The sequence below is a fragment of the Electrophorus electricus genome, chromosome 25, assembly GCF_041902795.1.
Source record: "Electrophorus electricus isolate QZ-2024a chromosome 25, ASM4190279v1, whole genome shotgun sequence".
Classification (NCBI taxonomy): domain Eukaryota; kingdom Metazoa; phylum Chordata; class Actinopteri; order Gymnotiformes; family Gymnotidae; genus Electrophorus; species Electrophorus electricus.
In genome coordinates this window covers 4,382,898-4,404,639 of record NC_137521.1, presented here as the reverse complement: position 1 = coordinate 4,404,639, position 21,742 = coordinate 4,382,898, and the positions used below count along the sequence as shown (strand labels likewise).

General features: G+C 38.4%; 1 protein-coding gene across 5 annotated transcripts; it reads right to left on the bottom strand.

The window, feature by feature from the left end:
- Positions 1–320: 320 nt before the first annotated feature.
- Positions 321–18,392, bottom strand: LOC118240695 (TOG array regulator of axonemal microtubules protein 1-like). 5 transcript variants are annotated; one of them, XM_081707712.1, is made up of 19 exons: positions 17,937–18,392; positions 11,770–11,833; positions 10,239–10,364; positions 9,730–9,987; positions 8,968–9,152; positions 8,157–8,389; positions 7,542–7,627; positions 7,256–7,411; positions 6,913–6,978; positions 6,514–6,683; positions 6,064–6,229; positions 5,747–5,968; positions 4,173–4,290; positions 3,849–3,954; positions 3,339–3,574; positions 2,798–2,956; positions 2,345–2,471; positions 1,759–1,871; positions 321–1,554 (listed from the first exon to the last, which is right to left on the bottom strand). In XM_081707712.1, exons 1-19 carry the CDS (start codon positions 17,952–17,954, stop codon positions 1,386–1,388), a joined length of 2,778 nt encoding a protein of 925 aa, XP_081563838.1. In that variant the 5' UTR covers positions 17,955–18,392; the 3' UTR covers positions 321–1,385. The 5 variants fall into 5 exon arrangements, with proteins under 5 accessions (XP_081563838.1, XP_081563839.1, XP_081563835.1 ...); XM_081707713.1 differs by having other exon boundaries at positions 10,239–10,361; XM_081707709.1 differs by lacking the exon at positions 17,937–18,392 and adding an exon at positions 13,723–15,167.
- Between the last annotated feature and the right edge of the window lie 3,350 nt (positions 18,393–21,742).

The following is a 21,742-nucleotide window of genomic DNA, read 5'->3' as shown; positions in this document are numbered from 1 at the left end:
GAGCAATAATTATTTTCAAATAGCATTTTATTTCAGTTCATTCCTTTTAAGAATGAAAGTCTGTGCATTCAGGTAGTGTAAATCAGGGGTAAAATCAGTGGCAGTTTGATCTGCAGTGATAGAGGTGCCTCAATGATCTACAGTGATCATCTTCACACATTTTCAAACAGAAGAATGTGTAGCTGCAGTAGTCTTGACAGTTTGCCAGTTACACTCTGATGTGAATTGACAATGTTTAGGGACAGCTGCCAACATCCACATTTTTAGAATGAATTCTCGTTTAGCAAGGGAATTTTGTTGAAGAAACTTTGTACCACAACTATGTGATTATTTTTTATTGAAAGGAACACAGAAATAAATGTCACACTGGAGTAGTGTGTATAAAGCAAAATAATTTATCAGTCATTGCACAACTTATACTGTGGGTGTCAATACATTTAACGACCTAAAGGTTAAGGCTGAATCTAAGGATATTGTGCTGGGTGGCGTGTCAAAGAAAAGGGTTACACAAGGGAGTATGCCATACTAACAATGACAAATTTTCTATATGATCTAACAGGAATATATATATATAAGAAGTGAAAATAAGAATCAGAAACTACAACACATAGCACCCTTTTACAAAATATTTTTCATATCACAGAAAAGAACTACTAGATCGTATCTCATAAAATTAATACATTTTGGATATATAAATTAAATTTGTTGTATAATCATGTTGTGATTATCCTGTTCCATGTATTTAATTTTTTAATTTAATTCCAGTATTTAATTTTTTACCATACTGATGTCATGACCAAAATAGACTTCTATATCATTAATTTGTTAAACAATAAACCATAAAACATCACAACAAGTGTGTTATTCTTGAAAACATTTACATTTTTTTATTCCAGTTAAAGAAAAAATACTTGGTCAGTCCAGTGCAGGGCCCAGCTGACAGCCAAATGTATACACAACATCTTAGCAAAGTCTGATAGAATCTGCACAGGCTCAACTCCATTATCCTTGTTGATAATATGGCTACAACCATATTTACTTGCTAAACTCCACCTGTCCTCCAGCACTAATGCACCTCAAATTACAGCAGCTTGTGGGCATCATAACTCTAAGCCTCTGCAGCAGATCTAAATTCTGAAAAGAAAGTCCTGTGCCAACTGCTCACCAGGAAAGCTAAGGCAAAATACACATCAAATAGAATTGGCAAAGCACTTCTCAGCATCTCTGCAGACAGCAAGTGTTGAATATATCAGATTGGCTTCCTAGAGTGCTGCTGAGGTCATTCTGTTCTGACTCTGAGTTCAGCTTCATGCCATAAGTCAGTGACCCCTTGTGTGCTCACAGTCTGTTTAAATAGAACCTTGGCAATAAGTGTCACAGAACGCTCATCTCCCGCGAGTCATGTGGTTTGGCCCGCCACGTACAGTTGGGAGGATCCTCACTTGTGGCCACGCCTGCACACACCTGGACCTTGTCTTGTCTGTGTATTTAAGCTGTTTGATGTACTTGGTCTTGTCTGCAATGCTGTGGACCTGTGCTTTGCTGGCATCTTTGCTGAACACACACAACAAGAGAGAAAATGTAAGGATTGGTTTATTGTAATAAAAAGAAATTGAATGTGGTCACAATAAATTTAAAACAACAACAACAACAACAACAACAACAACAACAACAACATAATCACCATCAAAAATTAGAAAGATTAAAGCAGTTTCAATAGGAACTCATGTTTTTTGCTTTGATTGTTTAAAAATTCACCTGCTGACAATCTGAGGTTGACGGTTTAGAGAGGAGGCATACCTCATTCCACCGCAAGGGATATAGCGCCTGCCTCGAGCTGAAGGGGTATCCTGAGGCTTCTCACCCGGGACCTAAATCCACATCAGCATCACTGGGTGATGACTCTCCAGATAATGAAGACCAAATGTTGTTTCATACTTTGTTTCTAACTACTGGGTCTGGGACTGCACTGTGCAATATCTATACCTTACTGTAAATACAATATTTGAACTATTATAATGGGAGATCACAAACTATTTACTAGGAGACAACTGTATTGCCTCATCTTTTTGTACACTGTCATCTTTAATATATGATTTTGGCTTAATATATTTGTTGTATATACATACTGCTGTGTACAATGTGTGGTGCCTTGCACTGCTCTGTACTTTAGTATTTGTTTAAAACATTTGTCTACCTTGTCAGCTCTGAGGTGGGTTTCACTAATACTGTGAATAAGTTTAGTGAATAAGCTTTGTTTAGTGAGTAAGCTTACAGCATAGTGGCTGAATGGAATAAAAAATCCTAATCATATATACAAATAGACACTGTGCTGAATTGTCACCTTGGATTTCAGAGTGAGGACAGTGGCCCTGATGGTGGCCAGGTCTTTGGTAGGGATGTACTTTTCCACCATCTTATCAAAGTCGTGATGAGACGACAGGAACAGTAGCATGCGGCGACCAAAGTACCTGAGACAAATAACAGCCCCGTTCCCATGAGAGAACCATGAGGGAGGAACTTAAGGGTGACTCACAGCACACCAACAAATTGTACCAGTCTACTACATTTACTACAATTAAGCAGAGTCCAATATTTATTAGTATATTTATTTTACCAGGACACAATTCCAGTTGCCAAGACACTCTGTGTCTAAAAAACTTCTATTACTCTACAATTTAGCTGCATTTGCTGACTTCAGAGTGTCATAGTTGGGAGACTAAAAGAATAAAGCAAAAGATTACTATCTGGGCATGTGAAAAGCTTTGATAGTTTTCCATCTGATCCTGGTACCAACCTGGTTTCTTGGGAAGAGTCTTGCGCCAATTTGGAGACTGCAGGTAGAATTCGATTAGTCACACCTTTTGTCCCAGACAATAAGCGGTCAGCGCCAATCTTTTCTATCAAAGTAGCCAAATGCTGAGAAGTGCACTTTCTTACTGCAGCATTCAAATGACTTTTGAGGAGAACACAAACGAGAAAAGAGAAGGAAATATTTAAAGGCACTCAAAAATGAATGACATAATAACAAATATGTAGTAATCTAGTCAATGTATACAGTGCAATGTTTAACTCTTTCATCTTTAAAGTAACTTAATACACTTATCTATGAACTAAAGGCATAATCAAATTATCCTATTCTATTTGATGGCTTTAAAAAAAATCTTTAAGAGGATAAATCAACAAAAATACCGTCCAATGCCAAAAAACATTTCGAAACACCAAAGGATAAGTGAAAATAATAGCAAACAGCAGCCAAAGCGCTCTCATTTGTTGGCCTCTTGACTGCTGCAGCTAGATGAAAGCTATAGCTGAAAGCTAGCTGCAAGTTAACTGACCTGAGTCCTCCAGCGAGAAGAGCATTCATGCTTCGGGTGGGGGTGCAGTTCTGCACCATGCAGTCCAGGGCTGTGTCCACATCCTGCCTAATAAAAGCATTGGACTCTCCTGCTTTGTGGAGGAGGACCTTGGCAGTAGCTTCCATCTCCTGGTCCATACCTTTCTGCAGACCAGAGTACAACTCTCCCAAGGTCACCAGCGCCACGCGCGACACTCCAGAGCGTAAGTTCTGAACCTGGGGGAAGACATTCCAGCTTGTGTTATGCTTGTGTTGTGTTATGTGTTATCTAAAATGCCGTTAGATGAAAATTGTTTTTATAATAATTTCAAGCATTATACTAACTTTACTGAAAGATCTGTGTAGTTTTTGGCAGCAATGTCTCAATAACATATGCTGATGGTGTATGACAAAAAATTAAACGGTATTATAGGTTAATTTTAGGAATCAGACAGATTCACAGGAAGTTACAAGGAGTCAGACGCAATAGTGAGCAGATATAGTCACTTACCTCTTGATTAAGAACAAGGCAGACATCATGAAGCCTACTACTAAGCACATCAGAGTGATACCGTGCTAAACTACGCATGAGTATCAGGCCATCAATCTTCTTCTCCCTGTATGAAAATATTGGACAAACACAAACTGTAAAAGTAGGCTATCATAACTGAAAAAAGGTTATGAAAGAGGGGACAAAAGGAAAAAAGTGATAGCAATAAAATCACTTTACTAATTTCTAAGCATATGTATCATATATGCAGAAAATCATAAATTACTAAACTGTTTTACTTGACCCTAGCCAAATGCTTCATAATTTTACAGGTATGAGATTTACCAGTCATCAGAGCTAAGCAGTCTGAAGCTCTGAGTGAAAGCAAGGTCCGGTTTAGAGAACGGCCGCAAAGCCAGCCGCTCATGGGGATTCTTCCTGGGGGTTCCTGGTGTGAGTTCATCTAAAGAGGAATACCGCAACAAAAACAAACTGACTACTTATTTTAGGGCTACCAGTTCAACTTTGTTCCAAATCAACTTGACTGCAAAACATAACATTATTCAAGATGGCCAACTACATTTAATGGCCTTGCACAGTATTTTTTCTCCTTACTCAAAATGTTGTATTAGCTGGAAGCATGTGATTATCTTCATACTTCTGCTTCAGTTCAGTAGTTATTGGGCATTGTAGAGTGCATAAAACAACCTCTAATTGTTTTATTTTTTGTATACCGCCTAACTTCTATTTAGGACTTACACTTTATGTGGTGTTATCTTTGATGTCACAGATAACACTAATTGACTATAGTGAATCATAAGCTATGTAATATTGCATATACATGAACTGTGAAATCAACTGACCCTACTACACTTCAATCACTGCACATAGCTCTTCTCAAGGAACAGAGATGACATGTACATACAAATGCTCAGTTTTTGTATACAAACGGGAAAAGGGTTACTCTACATTTTATTCCAGAAAACAAGACCAAATCAAGGTTGCTCAAATTTCTTTCTGGGGTCTAAGTGACACCCAATACAAGAGTTTGTAGCAAGCATTTTACTGTGAAATAATTTGCAAACTGAGCTCAATACAGCTCTAGATTTGCCTGCCGACTATAACTGAAACACAACACCTTTCCCCACACTTACTGGAGGTAATATTGATAAGTTAGTAAGTCTTTGATATTAATTAACAGCCATTGTTTTCATTCGACACTTTATTCAATACCGTAGCAAGTAATGGAAAATATAACAAAACGTTAGTACATGCAAACGTTTGCTAATTTTGTGCAATTTGGGTCAACAAATGTATTTTTTATAACGTTATGATACACCAACACTATTTGAAATTGCCACCAGTCTCTGCCTGTCCCATGTTTAGCTCTCTCCGTGCGTAGTCAAAGCCTGTTAGCTAGACCTGATTAACCAGCCGAATATACGCTAGTTAGCTAAAGTTCCTTAATAGCTTTAATGTAAACATGATCAATATGTAATAAATGCACAGATGATATTGCTATAAATGTATTCTTAAAATACGAACTGTGGTGTCCTCTAATTGATTAGTCTATTTAAACACAGCAAGGATTCTGCTGTTGACAGAGACCCCTAATAGCTTTTCACACAGAGGCTGTCAATGAATCCTCTGAGGTCCATGCCCAAACAGCAGAATGGTAAAAGGACAACACTCTTTTTAATGTTGTTTTATGGTTAAAAAAAATGATAGTAGGAAGGTGACTGGAATATTTAACATTCTTTGAAATATATATGTTTGGTTTTTTTGGGTTTTTTGCATTTTTAAAAAAACAACTGTGCAGGGCCTTTAAAACACAATTGTGTGATACAGTGTTTAGAGCAAATCTATTTACTCAAGAGCAGTGACCATGCATGAAGCGCAGAATAACAGGTGACACTCACCAGAGCAGTTTGAAAGGGGTGGACATGCTCTGTTCAGACTGGGGGCTTGTTGGCGTCGTGGCAGCATGCGTCTGGAAGGAGCCGTGGGAGGGCTGGGATGAATGGGGGGACTCAAACCTTTGACCAGGCTTCTGGGTGCGTGTGTGCTGTTGGGGCTCGAGGGCAAATCATCCAGGAGTTCAGCCTTCGTGGATGCTAGAACACTACCGTTGCGCTGCAAATCTGATGGGAAGGAGATTAACAGGCTATGGTGACTACAGAGCTTCCATGAGTCTCAGTAAGCATGAGGAGGAGCATTCATTGAGGTCAACCGTTACCTTTCAGAGATGCCGTGTCGTCTGAGCCCACGTCACATGCAACGTGTCTAAAGTTCTGCTTCAATCGTTGCATGTTCTGCCACTCCCCCTGTATAGGCGGAACTTCTTGCTGCTCCAAACGATGTTGATGCATCTTATCCCTTGCAAACCTAGACAGCTTTACCCTCTCCAACAAATACACATACATAAATAACCACATAGCATCTCTATTCAAGACTGTCAATCAGAACCTGGAGGACCGGACTGAAATTATGCAACGTAGGAGTCATTTTGCATTAAAATCTTATCAAATCTTTCTTTTATCAAAATTTTACTGTCAAACTGGCAACAAAATCATTCCATATCAACAGCACATTCAAAAACCACTGCTGAAGTTAGGAAAGATTAAAGTAAAGGGAATCAATAAATATTAGCAGATTGTTCAATAAAACAAAATAAACATTGTCTCACCGCTGCTTTTTCTGGCTCAGTGCTTTCTTCCGAATCCATATGGCCAGCTGAAACAGCATGGCCATACACCCCAATCAGTGGCTCCCTGGGGGATTTTCTTACCAACTCCTCCTGTTCTGGGGACAGAGTCACTCCAGGGTAGCAGGGAGCACCAGTGAAGCCAAAAACTCCTGTCATGGTGGTAAAAAGTGTCAGTTTAAGGCAAAGCCACATCAACCTCTTTGTACTTCACATATGGAGAAACACACCAGTCAAAAGTGAAGGCAGCTGCATTACAATCACAGTAAACAGTTTACATTTTCATCCTGTAATTGGCATCCTCGTTACCAACTATCAAGTTCTTACTCAAAATGTGATTAGATATCACAAAGATAGCACAAAAAACAGATTAATTCCAACCTCTGCCAACTACTCCCTCCGACATGTCACCAGCAGGGGAAGCCCTGATGCTATGCATTTGAGATCCTGAAAAACACAATACATGCTGACCTATACATCTTCATGAAAAATGTAATAACTACAAATACAACAGCTGAATTTATACTGGTTGCTTTATGAGGCAGAAAAAACATGTCTGTGGGTACAGGCATAGCGATGGGCAGGGGACTAATTGTTTGTAGCACAGAGCTTCCAAAGCAATTTTTACTCATGTAATATGGGGTTAGGTTTTTGTTGTTGTTGTTGTTTTAGCAATGTTTCATCTGACCTAAGATCATTTCCAGAAGAGCAAGAGTGATCTCACCTTTGACAGGCCTGAGGGCACGGAGAGGCTCTCGACCAGCAGGCCTGGTTTGTGGAGGCGACATTGCTTTCTCTGCTGGTCCATTACAGTATGCTACTCTCTGACCTACTACGTTTACGCTCAAATCAGAAAGAACCTTTTCTTGCTGTTGGACATCTGCAATGCAATTCACATTCAAATCTGTAAATGCATTCTGACTTAACTCCTCCACATATATGAGGTATAAAACCATTTTTTGGGGTGTAGTCACTGGGCTAAAAGAAATACTCAGTGAAAGTACACACACCTTGAGCACCTGCTTCCATGGAGGAAGAAGTTTTCTGTCTTCCTGATGGTACTCTAGCAATAGTTTTTGCTGCTGAGTCCCTAGGGCTGCAATGATTTCAGCAACATGACATTTATTTGAGTGCATATAAATTCCAGCACAATGCACAGCATAAAACAAAGGATTTACAAACTTTTCAAAATTGGTGTTGCTGTATGTGATTGCTGTTCATTGCTTGACTTTGCTACCAAACAATCAGCTTGTTGGCCTGCTTCCCTCATAAAGGAAATAAAATGAATCCAGTAATGGAGAACAAAAATACTCCTTAAAGCAGGAAGGTACAGTAAGCATAGAGCTTGTGTCTGTCTTCTTTTATTTCCGAAACACATTTTTGGGGCCTGACATCTCTCTCTCTCTCTCTCTCTCTCTCATATATATATATATATATACACACACACACACACACACACACACACACACACACACACACACACACACACACATATATATATTTATTTTTAATGACCACATTTCAGACAGACTTCCAATTCTAAGTGAATGGCTGATTAACTCAATGCTGAACCATTATCATAGATTCATTCATATATGTATGTAAGAGCAAGACCAGTCATCTACCTGATCTTGGTGCCATTGGTGATGGTGGAAGTTGGGGGTGAATAGAGGCTGGACAGGCTGCTCTCGCTCAGAGGGCTGGTCAAAGATGGTGAGGTGTGAGAGGGGGAGTCTGTACTCGGCTCCAGCTTCACAGCAGAGTCCGGGCTGTCGGGTTCTGGGTCAGAGCCACTCGCGCTTACCTTGGCTCGCTTCTTTGCCGCATGATTACGCAAGCAGCGAAGGGAGTTCATCATCTGCAACATAACCAGAGTCTATTAACCCAAATGCATTTGACAGAAATGCAAATGCAAACTGTTTGGTTTATCGGTCAAGTTCAAGTACATAAAGCAATACTACTGTATGCATATAGTGTGAGAATCATCCAGATGTGTTTGGAAGAACATTCAGGTGAAACATTATTAATGACCTGGCCGCCACCACCACCACCACCACTTCCTGATATCATCCTCACTGAACAACTGAGATAAACTCAAATGACCTATCAGAAGGAATCATCACAGAAATCACTGCTGAAGGGCAGCTAAGTAAAACATGATGCCTTCATGTTCAGCTTTAACACAGGGATGCTAAAGCAGCATTATTATGTGACTGCCATAATGTTTGCCAGCTTTTATTAGAACCAAACATGAGTTAATGCACTAAAATCCAGGCTTTTCTATTTTTCTGGTCACCAAGTATTTAATGGTTCCAAAGTAAAACATTTGCAGGCAGCAACAAAAAAAAAGTGCTGCAGTATCAGTTAAGTTACTGCATCTGAAACAAGAAACTGGGGAACTCCACCTATGTATACGCAACACATTTCACTACTGACCTCCTCCCTGTCCACTGGCTCCTCATCTTGGTGGGAATTCCTACCAGGCAGCTCTTGCTGCAAGGTATCCTGCACGGATTGCCGTATGACTGGGGAGGTGGGTGGATGATGAGATGGTGATGAGATGGTGCTCGCCCACAAAGTACGCGCAGGCAGTGGGGAACACCTGTTGGATCCAACTTCACCTGCAGGGAGTGTGATGGGCAATGTATTCACTTCAATATACAGGGTAACCGAATACAAAGCCATCAAGTATGTAAATTTAACAGTGCCATCTAAGCCTGTAAAATAAGGCAACCCATCAGAAATCATTAGCAGAAAAGTTACTATAACATTTCATTGCCTCAGCACAAAGTACACTGCTGATGTTTTTCTATCTAGAAAAGAGATAAAGCCCTGAAAGTGCCACTGAAACATGATTCAAACTAGACCAAAAAGGGACATCATCTCATATGTATCTTGCCAAAGCTTAATTAATGGCAATGCAATAAAGTATTATCGAACGAAGAATAACTGAACGCAAGACATCCATTCCAGATTAAGTAGAGCTCATGTAAATGTGTGACCTAACAATGATTCAGTTTTTTTTTTTTTTTTTTTTTTTAAATTGAATCCTGAAATCTTATATTTCAATACAATTAGATATTTCAGTATGATTCATTTTTAATTCTGACACTGCTAAATACTGAAGAGCCAAAAATGCTTTGGCAGTTTCCCACTGAACAAAGACACATTTTCTAAGCAATGTAGCTATGCCCTCACCTGTTTTATCCCCCCATGAGCTGGGGTCCCTGTGACGAGGGATCGTATCTCGCTTGTTGGGCCATGTATTGGACATGGACAGTGAGGAGTTTGCATGGCATCTACGAGGCAGGGTGGGAGTCAGCTGCACTCCCGGAAGAGTGGCCAGAGGGTAGGGCAGCAGAAAAGACCCGGGGGGGGGTGGTGGATTGGAAGGAACTGAAAAGGTGCGCTCTACACTGGGGTTACCAGACAGCAAGCGGCTGGCTTTGGGCAAACCTGTATGGGAAAAAAGCATCTATTCTCAAGATAATCTTCCATGACTATTCATTTGGCAGCAAATAATGTTCAGTAGCTCCTTTCATTTGACACTCAGTGAGTGAAATTTATGGTCAAGTGATGCCTTGATTCCAATTATTCTATTTAACAATATTTTACAACAAAACAAATCGATTGCAAAAATTATGCAAATGTTCTATTTTCTACATTTTGTATATATAAATAAAGTAAAATCAACACCAACAAGTCACCTCTGTCAGAATCACTGAGGTTAGCTGCTTTTAAAATATCTGGGTCCGCGCCAAGGCTACCGCTTCGACAAAGTCTACCCACTGTCTCTCTTTTCCATCCTGGAGCATCGGGCTGGAAAGGCTCTACTGAACGTGGAGAATGAAACAGAAACAGGAAACTTGAGGACAATTTGAAGCATCAGCTCAGCATATGTAACTAATAGGCACACATCAGACTACAAATGCATACCAAAAAACAACTAAGCGGTAAACAAAAAGTGAGCAATAGCAATTTAGATTTTATAACTAAAGACTTTAACATAATTTTAAGAAAACTTAAAATCATATGGTTACATTGTTTACAGGAGAGCTCTGTAGGCTCTTCTTGGATTTGAACAGTGCAGGTGGGATCTTTTATCAACAGACTGCAATAAAAGATTCAAGTCTAGTCTTACCTGCAGTCTTATATTGTCAATGCCAACTAAAATAGGACTTGGTAAAAATCACAAATTCCTTACATCACACAGACCGCTGCAGCACACCAGAGCTCAACACTGGCCTTGTTTCACCCAGTATATTAAAGAAGCTATGTTATATAGATGATTGCGTTTGCAGCCATCTAGATGTGGTATCAGAAGCCAGCAAAGCAACATGACAATGTTTTGTTTGTTTGTTGGGGCGGGTTAAAGTAATGACAGTGACAACTACAATCAATATACATGTATAGCCAGTATTATACTAAGCTTCTATATCAATGGTAGGAAGCATTATCATCCTAGGCTAAACAAAACTGCCCAACAAATAATGTGTTTCACCGTAAACCCACCCTGCATGTGGGTGGTCATGGTGCCCACTCTAGTGTGCTCTACTCAGTCATCTACAAACATATCACTGCTAAAATTATTACTAGAGCATGAAATACACGCAAATTCAGACTTCCTCTAGTGTTTCTAATAAATACTACTCCCATTTTTCATAATCCACACACTGCTACATTGTGTTAATGCTTCGGTGTGGATTTTAGGATATTTTTCATGATGCCAATTTTTTTTTCCATAAAGTACAGGAATATTGAAAAGTACTGAAGAACGCCCATATTAATAGCAGCAGTCTGAATACTGATAGAAACCCACTTCAATGTATTCCATGTACTCATACACATTTAAAACTAAACAATGAGTTAACATTTTCATTTCATGTCTTGACCTACATGTTACAAGTCTGGGTGGCATGTTCAAGGACAAATGTCCAGATAAATTAACACACACACACACACACACACACACACACACACACACACACACACACACACACACACACACACACACACACACACACACACACACACACACACTAATTAGCTAGATAATTAGCTGCTAATTTAAGGTGTGAAAATGAAAGCATGAGTAAAGGCAGAAACAGTAAAAGAGACAAGAGACATGGGAATACAAATCAACATGTATTTATAGGTTGTATGTTGAAAACCTAGTAAGAAAATAGGACAAATCTAAAATAGAGGACACAGAGAGAAAACAAAGAGACATTTACTTACCAGAGTTTGTGCCACAGTTTTCCTGATTCAGCCTCAAGGAGGTAGTGAGATATTCCACACTAAACTAAAGCAGCAACAACAAAAAACAGTCCCTTATTATTGAACATTTATAAGTAAGCATGTAGCTAACCATGATATTCCTTTTTTTTTAAATAGACATCTGTTCTGTTGTGGCTCAGTACACAATGCTTTCTTAACAAAAATGTACAGGACATTGTGCAATTTTATGCAACTAAATTACAATGAAAATAGTACTGAAACAGTTCAACATGAAAAATAATGGGGGTCATGTTATAAAAATGAAGTGACTCAAAACTTACACATTAGGCAAAACAGTTCAGGTCTGCAGAAGGGCAGTAATGTAAGAAATGTAAGGCTGTAACTTTCATCTTTGGTTATATGTTACATTTTGTCTATAAAATTTCTAGATTCCTTTGATCAGAACTTCTCAGGGGTCATTTTTTTCACCAAGAGGTATAAAAACAAGATGGGCGTCTAATTCCACAGTGATAACATTACCCAAGACTTCATAATCTTCTCCCTTCATTAAACATTCAACACACTGTCTAACTGCCTGGTTTCCATAAGCAAAACCACACTGCCCTATTATTAGAGACATTAGAGAGATAGATTGGATGGAATTCAGTTTGAATATATTTTTCACTAAAATGCTTGTCAAACAACTCTAGAAAAGCACACACTGACCCCAGATTATTAAAAACAGTTACATATGTTTTGCACAAAACCCCACCTTTTTACTGTTTGCGTGCTTACAAAAGAGAAATAAGTCAACAGGATGCCATTGCCTCGCTGAGCTTGAAGTAAACACGCAAGGTGATTTTCAGTGGCAAGGAAGAAACAGTTCCCTATGGTTTCAACAGCTTAATTAAGACAAACTTCACATGCAGGCACAGGGAACAGTGAGACCTTTATCACAATGTCTGCTTTGGGAATATGATAATTTATCTCTTAACGCCAAACAACAGACAACCTTTCTAACAATGGAAACTAAAAGTTGTAGATATGTTGCCAAGAAACATGTAGTGTTACAAACACTTTGTAGATATTTTAAAGATCATTTTAGTGTGAGTCAATGTTATAATGTTAGCTACACCATTCAAGAAAATTAATCTAAGATAGATACCTAGCTTTACCAATTAGCTGTATGTAAAATATATTTTAAACATCTTGCACTAATGCTTGGAACATTAGGCGTTTGATTACATCTGTGTCTGCGATTTTAAGTGTTTTTATCTTCCCTGTTATATCTACTATAATGCCCCATGTTGTGCAGTTTACCAAAGAGTTTTGGGGTCAGCACATGTGTCATGAATTACTTTCAGGTGAACAAGATATGTCATACCCTTTTAACCCACTGGTCCCTTTCTGCTTCGTGGGAGGTAGTAACCAGATCAGCACACTGTCTCTCTTTTCTCTGATAACCGACCCTCTCTAGTGAATCCTTTCTATTTCTATTTGTTAGGTCCTACTCTCTGACCAGTCTGTTAAATCAGGGGGGAATCTGGATATGGTGAAGACATGAGTTTGAAGCTAAAACACCTGACAGTACATTAATCCTGTCTAAAAGAATACAAAGTTTAGGTTAGGTTGTTTTATTCAACTGCAATTTAGTATTTCAGGTTTTTTCATTTTTAAATCCTTCCAATACAGCTATGAGAGAAGACAGTAGGCTATTCCAAGATTTATCAATTTGGTGGTTTCACACAAATACTACAATATATTGATGGAAATTAGAATATGGAATAGAAAATAACTTGTAGCATAACACAAATAAATAAGATTCACAGCTACATAAAGAAAAAAAAGGTAAAGTAGCTTGTTGAGTTTGGAGCTCCAATCAAAATAGTACATTCTCTAATTTTTAACCTTATTTTTCCTTTTTTGTAATTCTGTGTGTGCATGTAAAATTAACTTCATGAGGTAATCACCCACCTTATCAGATAACTTTGCATTTGATGCACTGCAAGGCTGCTTGTTTACTAAACATGGGAGGCAAGACCTCTCCCAGGGTAGCTTGTTTTTCGCCTTCCTAGCGCTAACTACTCTCTTGTGTGACTGGAGGTCATCTGTAAGAGAACCAAAGCTGCCGTAGCCACTCAGTCGATCTGAATCTGGTTCTGTGTGGTGGCTCTGTGCACTGTTAACTTTCCCTCCATTAATAACCCAGTTCAGGTCAGCTCCAGAGCCAAACTGAGGCATTCGCCGTTGACCAGGCTTGGGGATGACCAGTGCGTATTCCACCATACCATCTGCAGACAATCGGGGGAGAATATGTCTGGCTCTTCGTGCCTGTACTGCAGCCATAAGTCCCTCCACATCTCCAGTGAAGTCCAACCTGTCAATGGCCTTCATGAGTGGCTGTTTTTTTCCTGTGTCAAGACAGTAGTCAAAAACAGCAAAGAGCTCCAGAGCAGCATGTCGGACCCTCTTTTTATTGTCTGCAAGATAAGGAGCCACTACAGAACACAGATTGGGGATATTGAAGTCTTTTCTGGGGTGTGTGAGCATAGCAGCTGTGATGATGTTGATGACATCTTCTCTGACTCTGGAACTTTTGTGCCTTAGGTGTCCTATTACAAGTTCCAAAACTTTCTGTGGACCTACAATCCTCATGAGGTGACGAAAAATATTCATGTACTCATTCCGGGGAACAGTCCGTGCATCCCCCAAAGTTTTGAGGGCCACACATACAATCTGTTTATAATGTCTGTCCACGGCGTAGTCCAGGTTTTGAACCAGGAGGCTGATAACCTGTAAAGTGCCATACAAGACTTTGAAGTTTGTATCATCCAGAAGTCTACGTAAAAAATTGATGAATTCCACAATACTGTCAGAGGAAACGGTTTTCAAGTCCAGCTCTGAAATAATGTTCTTCAGCTCTTCTACCCCATTTGTTCGGTTCTGGTAGTTCTCGTGATCAAGGAGTTGTTCGTGTAACTCCGGCGATATTAGCGCATAAATCATCATTGATCACTCATTGATCCAATCACTGATTGGAAAAGCAATATAGCCAGTTGGCTAGCTAGCGCATTTCAGCAGCGTGTTGGATAGGTGCTATATCACCAAGTCAGTTTGTCAGGAGCTCAATTTGGAAAGAATCCGTTAGCTAACTAGCTAAGATAGTTAACCTAGATTAGCAATCGCAATCGCAGTAACGCTACAGTTCAAGCAACACTGTCCAGTATTGTTGACAATTAGGATATTTACAAAGACTGTGTTCTCCAACAAGAACAAGAATAAAAAGCACTTTCCTCTTTTGAATTCCAGTACGATCTTGAAAGTTGGGTATATGTAAACACATAGACTTGCTCGGAATTTTCTTCTCAGACCACAGTTCATCGCCTCGACACCCTGGCGTCTGGAATCAAAATGGCGTACTATGTCAAAAAACAACTGCTTCCATGGTGACGCGAGTTCTCGTAACCGCGAAGATTCGAACTCGCGCGTGAAAATATGGGAATTGTGACCAAATATGCTTGACCGTATTGGACCATAAATTATGTTAATTCAAATGGCCTATAACAATACAACAACTCTTCTTATGTGTAGCTGTTCACAATAACGTTATTCTGCGTCCATATCTCTGTTTAAGGACATTTACATGGTATAAAATCCCAATGGATGTCTGTACTCTAAAAAAAGCTCAGCAGGTTTTCTAAATTTCACCCGTATGCCCGTGGTTTGTGGGTCATTTCAAATATTTTGCATCTTTTGCATCCACACTAAAACAATGTTATGTTCCAGGGTGTATGGAACCCTCCAGATTCCAAACTATGTTTGGTATTAAATAGTTATTTTGTAATTCTGAACTGTAGCTTTTTTTGTAGACACCAGATGCATACATTAGTTCTGGGTCTACATAGGTTCAGAGAATCCCAAGTGGAGTTAAAGAAATATATTTTTAGTTTTAGAATTAAGCCTAGAGTGAGCCAATAGTGAACTTTCCCAGATATACCTAATTTAATGTGTCTGTGCCTTAAACAACCTGGATCTCAACACCACCAAGATGTGGAAATTATAATGTACTTCAGGAAGCATCCTCTTGCACCCTCCTCATTAGTCATTAAGAAACTGGTCAATGCAGTGGAATCCTGCAAATTCATTTCAGATGCAGGATTCTACTATTACAAAGAAAGTACAGAAGCGCAGGTATGTCTTAATCAAAAGCTTAATTACATTTTAGGCTCCACTAATGCACAGTCCAGAAACCAGCTGCAGCATATCATTGAGTGCGCTCAGAAAGTCATCTTTCTCTTTCTCATTCCTTGCTGAGCTTCATCAGTCTAGAAACTCCAAAAGTTCTGCAAATCCCTTCACCTGGATGTCACTTATTTCAGAAACTCCCCAATGGAAAACACTTTAAAGCATTCAAAACCAATACTAACCAGCATCTGAACTGTTTCTTTCCCAATGGCATATCTTTGCTGAACCACAATCCTCTGCAGTCCTGATGAAAACCAGTTCAATTTAATTCAAATTTATTTCTGTAGCACCTTTTACTACATTCATTGTAACAAAACAGCTTTACTGATGTCAGAGTCTGGACCCCCACTGAGCAAGCCAAAGGTGACATTGGCAAGGTAAAACTATGGGTGTAACAAAGAATCCTCAAGAGGAATCAAGACTTGAAGGAGGTATCTGTCCTTAAATGGTCAACACCAGACAGCACAACAAGAACAAAATAAGCAATGAGATCAAAATATCAGTAAGAAAGGAGTCATTTAGGAGCAAATAGTGATTAGGAATTAGGAAAAACTTAGAAATGTAATTACTGCTGAAGCAATTCACACAGCCTAGTGAACTGTCATGTTTACAAAACTGTACCTTACATGTCACAAATTTGAATTCATTTTGCAAATAGAATTGTATACTGTAAAATGTTTCATTTACTTCTACATATTGTATACGTCTATATCTTGATATTTATCCCCAGTGAAATGTATATACTGCCATTTATACTGTAGTGTGCATGTTGTATTTGTGTTAGCTATTTTCTAGTCTTTCATCAATACGCTTTTGATAACAGGGCTGCTTCTAGCTGGATTTTTTGGTGGCCCATTCCCAAGTAATTAGTGACAATGACGTGTAACTCATGCAACATGGCTGTGTGTTTAACTTCTGCCCTCACTAACAAATGCACACATTTCGTCACACTACAATTTATGAAACAGCATGTTGGATAGACGAATCATGCTTTCTCATTCATGCCATGCCAAACTGGAATCTAGCATAAATATGCTCCAGTCTGATGTGCAATCAGTATAGGATAAAAATTGTACTACTCAGTTAACAGAACAGTTATGTAAATATGCTAGATATAGATACCTATAGATACCTAGCTTTACCAATTAGCTGTATGTAAAATATATATTTTAAACATCTTGCACTAATGCTTGGAACATTAGGCGTTTGATTACATCTGTCTGCGATTTTAAAAGTGTTTTTTTATCTTCCCTGTTATATCTACTATAATGCCCCATGTTGTGCAGTTTACCAAAGAGTTTTGTGGTCAGCACATGTGTCATGAATTACTTTCAGATGAACAAGATATGTCATACCCTTTTAACCCACTGGTCCCTTTCTGCTTCGTGGGAGGTTGTAACCAGATCAGCACACTGTCTCTCTTTTCTCTGACAACCGACCCTCTCTCGTGAATCCTTTCTATTTCTATTTGTTAGGTCCTACTCTCTGACCAGTCTGTTAAATCAGGGGGGAATCTGGATATGGTGAAGACATGAGTTTGAAGCTAAAACACCTGACAGTACATTAATCCTGTCTAAAAGAATACAAAGTTTAGGTTAGGTTGTTTTATTCAACTGCAATTTAGTATTTCAGGTTTTTTCATTTTTAAATCCTTCCAATACAGCTATGGGAGAAGACAGTAGGCTATTCCAAGATTTATCAATTTGGTGGTTTCACACAAATACTACAATATATTGATGGAAATTAGAATATGGAATAGAAAACAACTTGTAGCATAACACAAATAAATAAGATTCACAGCTACATAAAGAAAAAAAAGGTAAAGTAGCTTGTTGAGTTTGGAGCTCCATTCAAAATAGTATTCTCTAATTTTTAACCTTATTTTTCCTTTTTTGTAATTCTGTGTGTGCATGTAAAATTAACTTCATGAGGTAATCACCCACCTTATCAGATAACTGCATTTGATGCACTGCAAGGCTGCTTGTTCACTAAACATGGGAGGCAAGACCTCTCCCAGGGTAGCTTGTTTTTCGCCTTCCCAGCGCTAACTGCTCTCTTGTGTGACTGTTCCATGCTATTACCGTCAAAGTAATAAAGTATTTGAAGGTATATTAGGTCTACGTATACAATTCTGAGATTACTTTTTGTTACGGAGTAGCTACAATAATAAAACCTAGACAGTCAGATCCAGTGCAACTGTAAGTAGCTAGTTAGCTAGCGTTAACCAGGATAGATAGGTTAGCTAACGTTAGACGGTGTAAAGCCAAACACGCCATCAGTGCTGAGTGTATTTGCCTTAGCTAGCGAGCTAATTACACAGCGGCAAAAGTCATTTGCTGGCTGTAGTGTTTGTAAGTAACACAGTAGCATTTACAATGTAAAATTTAAAATTATATCTTGGCTACAAAACACAGCCAGAATCCCCGTTTCGTTGATTTGGTTGGGCCGCCAAGAAAACAAAAATAGTCCGCTGATGCTTTCGTTAAAGCTACAGTACTCCATCTCATGTCAGTGTCTATTTAGCTGCTATTTCTTTATTAGTTTCTGATAAGATCTTTAGACTACGTCCGATGCTTTTCTTTTGTTTTCGATGCTTTCGAAATTATCTTAAATTACCTTTTCTATAAGTATGTTTTACATCAAATTCGGAAGCGTACAGCCTTGGTGGGGAAAAAAAACAGCTATCGATATATTTTTGACGAAGATGCTACCTATGAAACTACATTCACAACGGAGCTAGTTATGTAATGTAATGCAATAAATGTAGACCTGTTTTATATAGTCCATGCAACAAAGTTACACAAAATCCTACAATTAGTCTACCTTAAGCAAATCCAAACATTGCTGTGAAAAATAACTTCAGGGCTATATTAAATACGTGCCGCCACCTATGGTAGACATTTGACGGTTAATAACGCCTAATAAAAATAAACATGTTTTCTTCCAGTAAATTTACAATTACGGCATTTAGCAGCCGCTCTTATCCAGAGCGACTTACAAAAGTGCTTTGTCATTTTCTCATAGAATACGTCCTAGCCAGTACAGTAGGTTAGAGTCCAATATACCAATGATCTAGAATACTGTAGAAATACAGGGATCATTGTAGTAGGAAATCAAGAAACGTGTGTTGGAGCCTTTCGTGAAAAAAAACAACAACATATAGCTAGGTAGAAGCATGATGCAAAGATGACTTTGGTATTGACACCAAGAGTTATATATGCAACCAGGTAACTCGGGTTTACTCCTTTGTGCTCTATTGGCCTGTTGTTTCCATTAGGAATTAGCCTGGGAATTACTTGACGTTTTTGTTGTAGGGTGCTATTCTCTGCTTATCCACTAGAGGGCAATAAGACGCATTTATTCTGAATGAGCCACTCTTGACAAATTCGTCAACTAAATGAAATGTGGGTCATGCAAATTTCGCACGTCTGCCTTTCTTGACTTTACATTGGGCGTTTCTGAAATGGCTGTCAAACACAATAGATTTCCTCCGCAACTAGTATTTAATAAGTTATTAAGAGCATGCAGCAGATAGAAGATTTCAGTAAATAGAGGATATTGGTAAAATAAAACCTAAATAAGATAAAAAAGGAATAGATCAGTGCCAAACCCCAAAAGCCTGTTTTATTTAGCAATCAGAGTAGTTTAAATTTTTTAGGTGCTTTTGTCAAATGCTTGGTTTTAGAGTTAAAGAGTTAAATAATTATGCCCTGTGGAAGTTTGTGAGAAGCAATTTATTTGGGCCTTTCTGAAACTATAAAATCAAGCATTGTACAAGAACCACCAGTTGAATTTCTATCAGTTTACATACTCTCTCTCTCAGACATATCAAACATCATTTCAAACTGGACTTCCATCGCTAAGCCCAGATCTTTCTCAGGACCAAATCAGTTACATCTACCACTCAATCACTTAGAAGCATATCTTTCAGAAATTAAACTCTGGATGAAACACAACTTTCTTATATTAAATAACAACAAGACCGAGCTTATCATCATAGGCTCAAAATCAATCCTGAGTAAAACTGGTTCTTTCACTCTAACCACTGATGTTATAGCTATGTCCCCTTCCCCTGGTTAGAAACCTGGGTGTTATCCTCAGTGCAATTCTTTCATTTGGCACCCATGTTCATGCTACTGTTAAGATGTCCTTCTTTTACCTGCAATATTACTAAAATCCAACTCTGCCTCTGCTAATAAATCTCTCATTCATGCTTTCATCTCTAGCCTCTCAGACTACTGAAACACTGTCCTTGCAGGCATTAGCCCTTCTCTCCTTCACAAGCTTCAGACGGGCCAGAAATCTGCTGCCTGTCTTCTCATTCAATCCCAGGTACACCAGCACATTACACCCATCCTCCAGGATTTTCACTGGCTTCCTGTTAAGTACCACATTCATTTCAAATCTTCCTTTTCAAATACAAAGCTCTCCATCGTCCAACACCTAAACTGTCTGATCTTCTTGACTACAAACCCAATCGCTCTATCAGATCTTCTTCTGCCGGGCTCCTTACTGTTCTACACCCAACCTTCATAGCTTTGTTGATCAGGCATTATTATTATTATTATTATTATTATTTTAATATCATCATCATTACCATCACCATTGGAGCATTACCTTATGTCTTAGCAGTGTCTCAAGAAAGCAGAGATGCTTAAACGCATACAGAGGAATAAGGATAAAAGGCACAAATAAAGTGAAAACCAGAAACAGACTTAGTTCATTATTTCCATTTACTCAGAAATAATGAAATAAGAAATAATGTACAATTGTACTGATTGCAATCCCACAGTTGTTTACCAACAATTATGTACATACTGTACTTTATACTGGTGTGATTCCTTCATTCACACTGTATTTGGGCAGAGAGCTAATGAAACATAATAAAGTGAGGAACACTCGCAAACACTGAGTCAAGTATAAAAAAAAAAAAAAAGGTATGTTAAAAAATTCCAGGTTATGATTTCACTATTTTTTTTATGGTTGATGCATCTTCATAAGTGCATTACTGACAAGCTTTAGTCAGAGAGGACATAAATATCTTGGTGACTTTGTCCAAGTCTTGGTGTGTTTCATAGAGAAAGCTTTGTTTTCAACATGGCTACTTGTTGGCTACTATACTGAAAAAGCTTACAATGGCTCCAGTATTCATTTGAATGTTATGTTATAGCAAAGGGGATATTAAATTAGAGAAAATGTATAACTGAATATTACTGTTTTGGATTATATAATTATTTAATGTTTGAACCCTGAATACAACATAAATTTTACAGCAGGTATAAAAAAAGTCAAATGGGCTAGTTGATGTCCTGTGGAGACAAGAGCTGAATAAACATGAATTAAGTGATCATTTCCTGAAGTCATCCAGCACTACTTACTTGCATGCATTGCTCCTCCCTTACAAACACAGAGCTGAAAGGCAAAATCTGGATGTAAAAACCTGTTTCTGGTGCCTGTATAAAATGTTTGGGAAATGTCTGTGTGTGTTTGCATGGCCTTAATTTTGCCTATTAGAAATGCTACACTATAATGGCCTATAATGCTATTAATCAATGTCAGACTATATAAATGTATTGTTCCATTAGTGCAATTCTTAAGCAATGTCATAACTATAAATACTTCATTGTATGTAGTAGGCAAATGAATAAATGAAGTACATCATTGGTGAGTAGTTATTGTGGAAACCAAATTTGTATTTTTATGTGATTAATTGTATAGTGTGCATTGTCTTTAACATTCCTAACATATC

Excerpts from the sequence above, each read along its gene's own strand:
- LOC118240695 (XM_081707709.1), bottom strand. The coding sequence starts at position 14,757 with ATGATGATTTATGCGCTAATATCGCCGGAGTTACACGAACAACTCCTT. Across the intron at positions 8,390-8,967 it reads AGCCAGTGGACAGGGAGGAG|ATGATGAACTCCCTTCGCTG; the intron begins GTCAGTAGTGAA and ends GTTATGTTGCAG. Across the intron at positions 6,684-6,912 it reads GGAGGGAGTAGTTGGCAGAG|GAGTTTTTGGCTTCACTGGT; the intron begins GTTGGAATTAAT and ends CCACCATGACAG.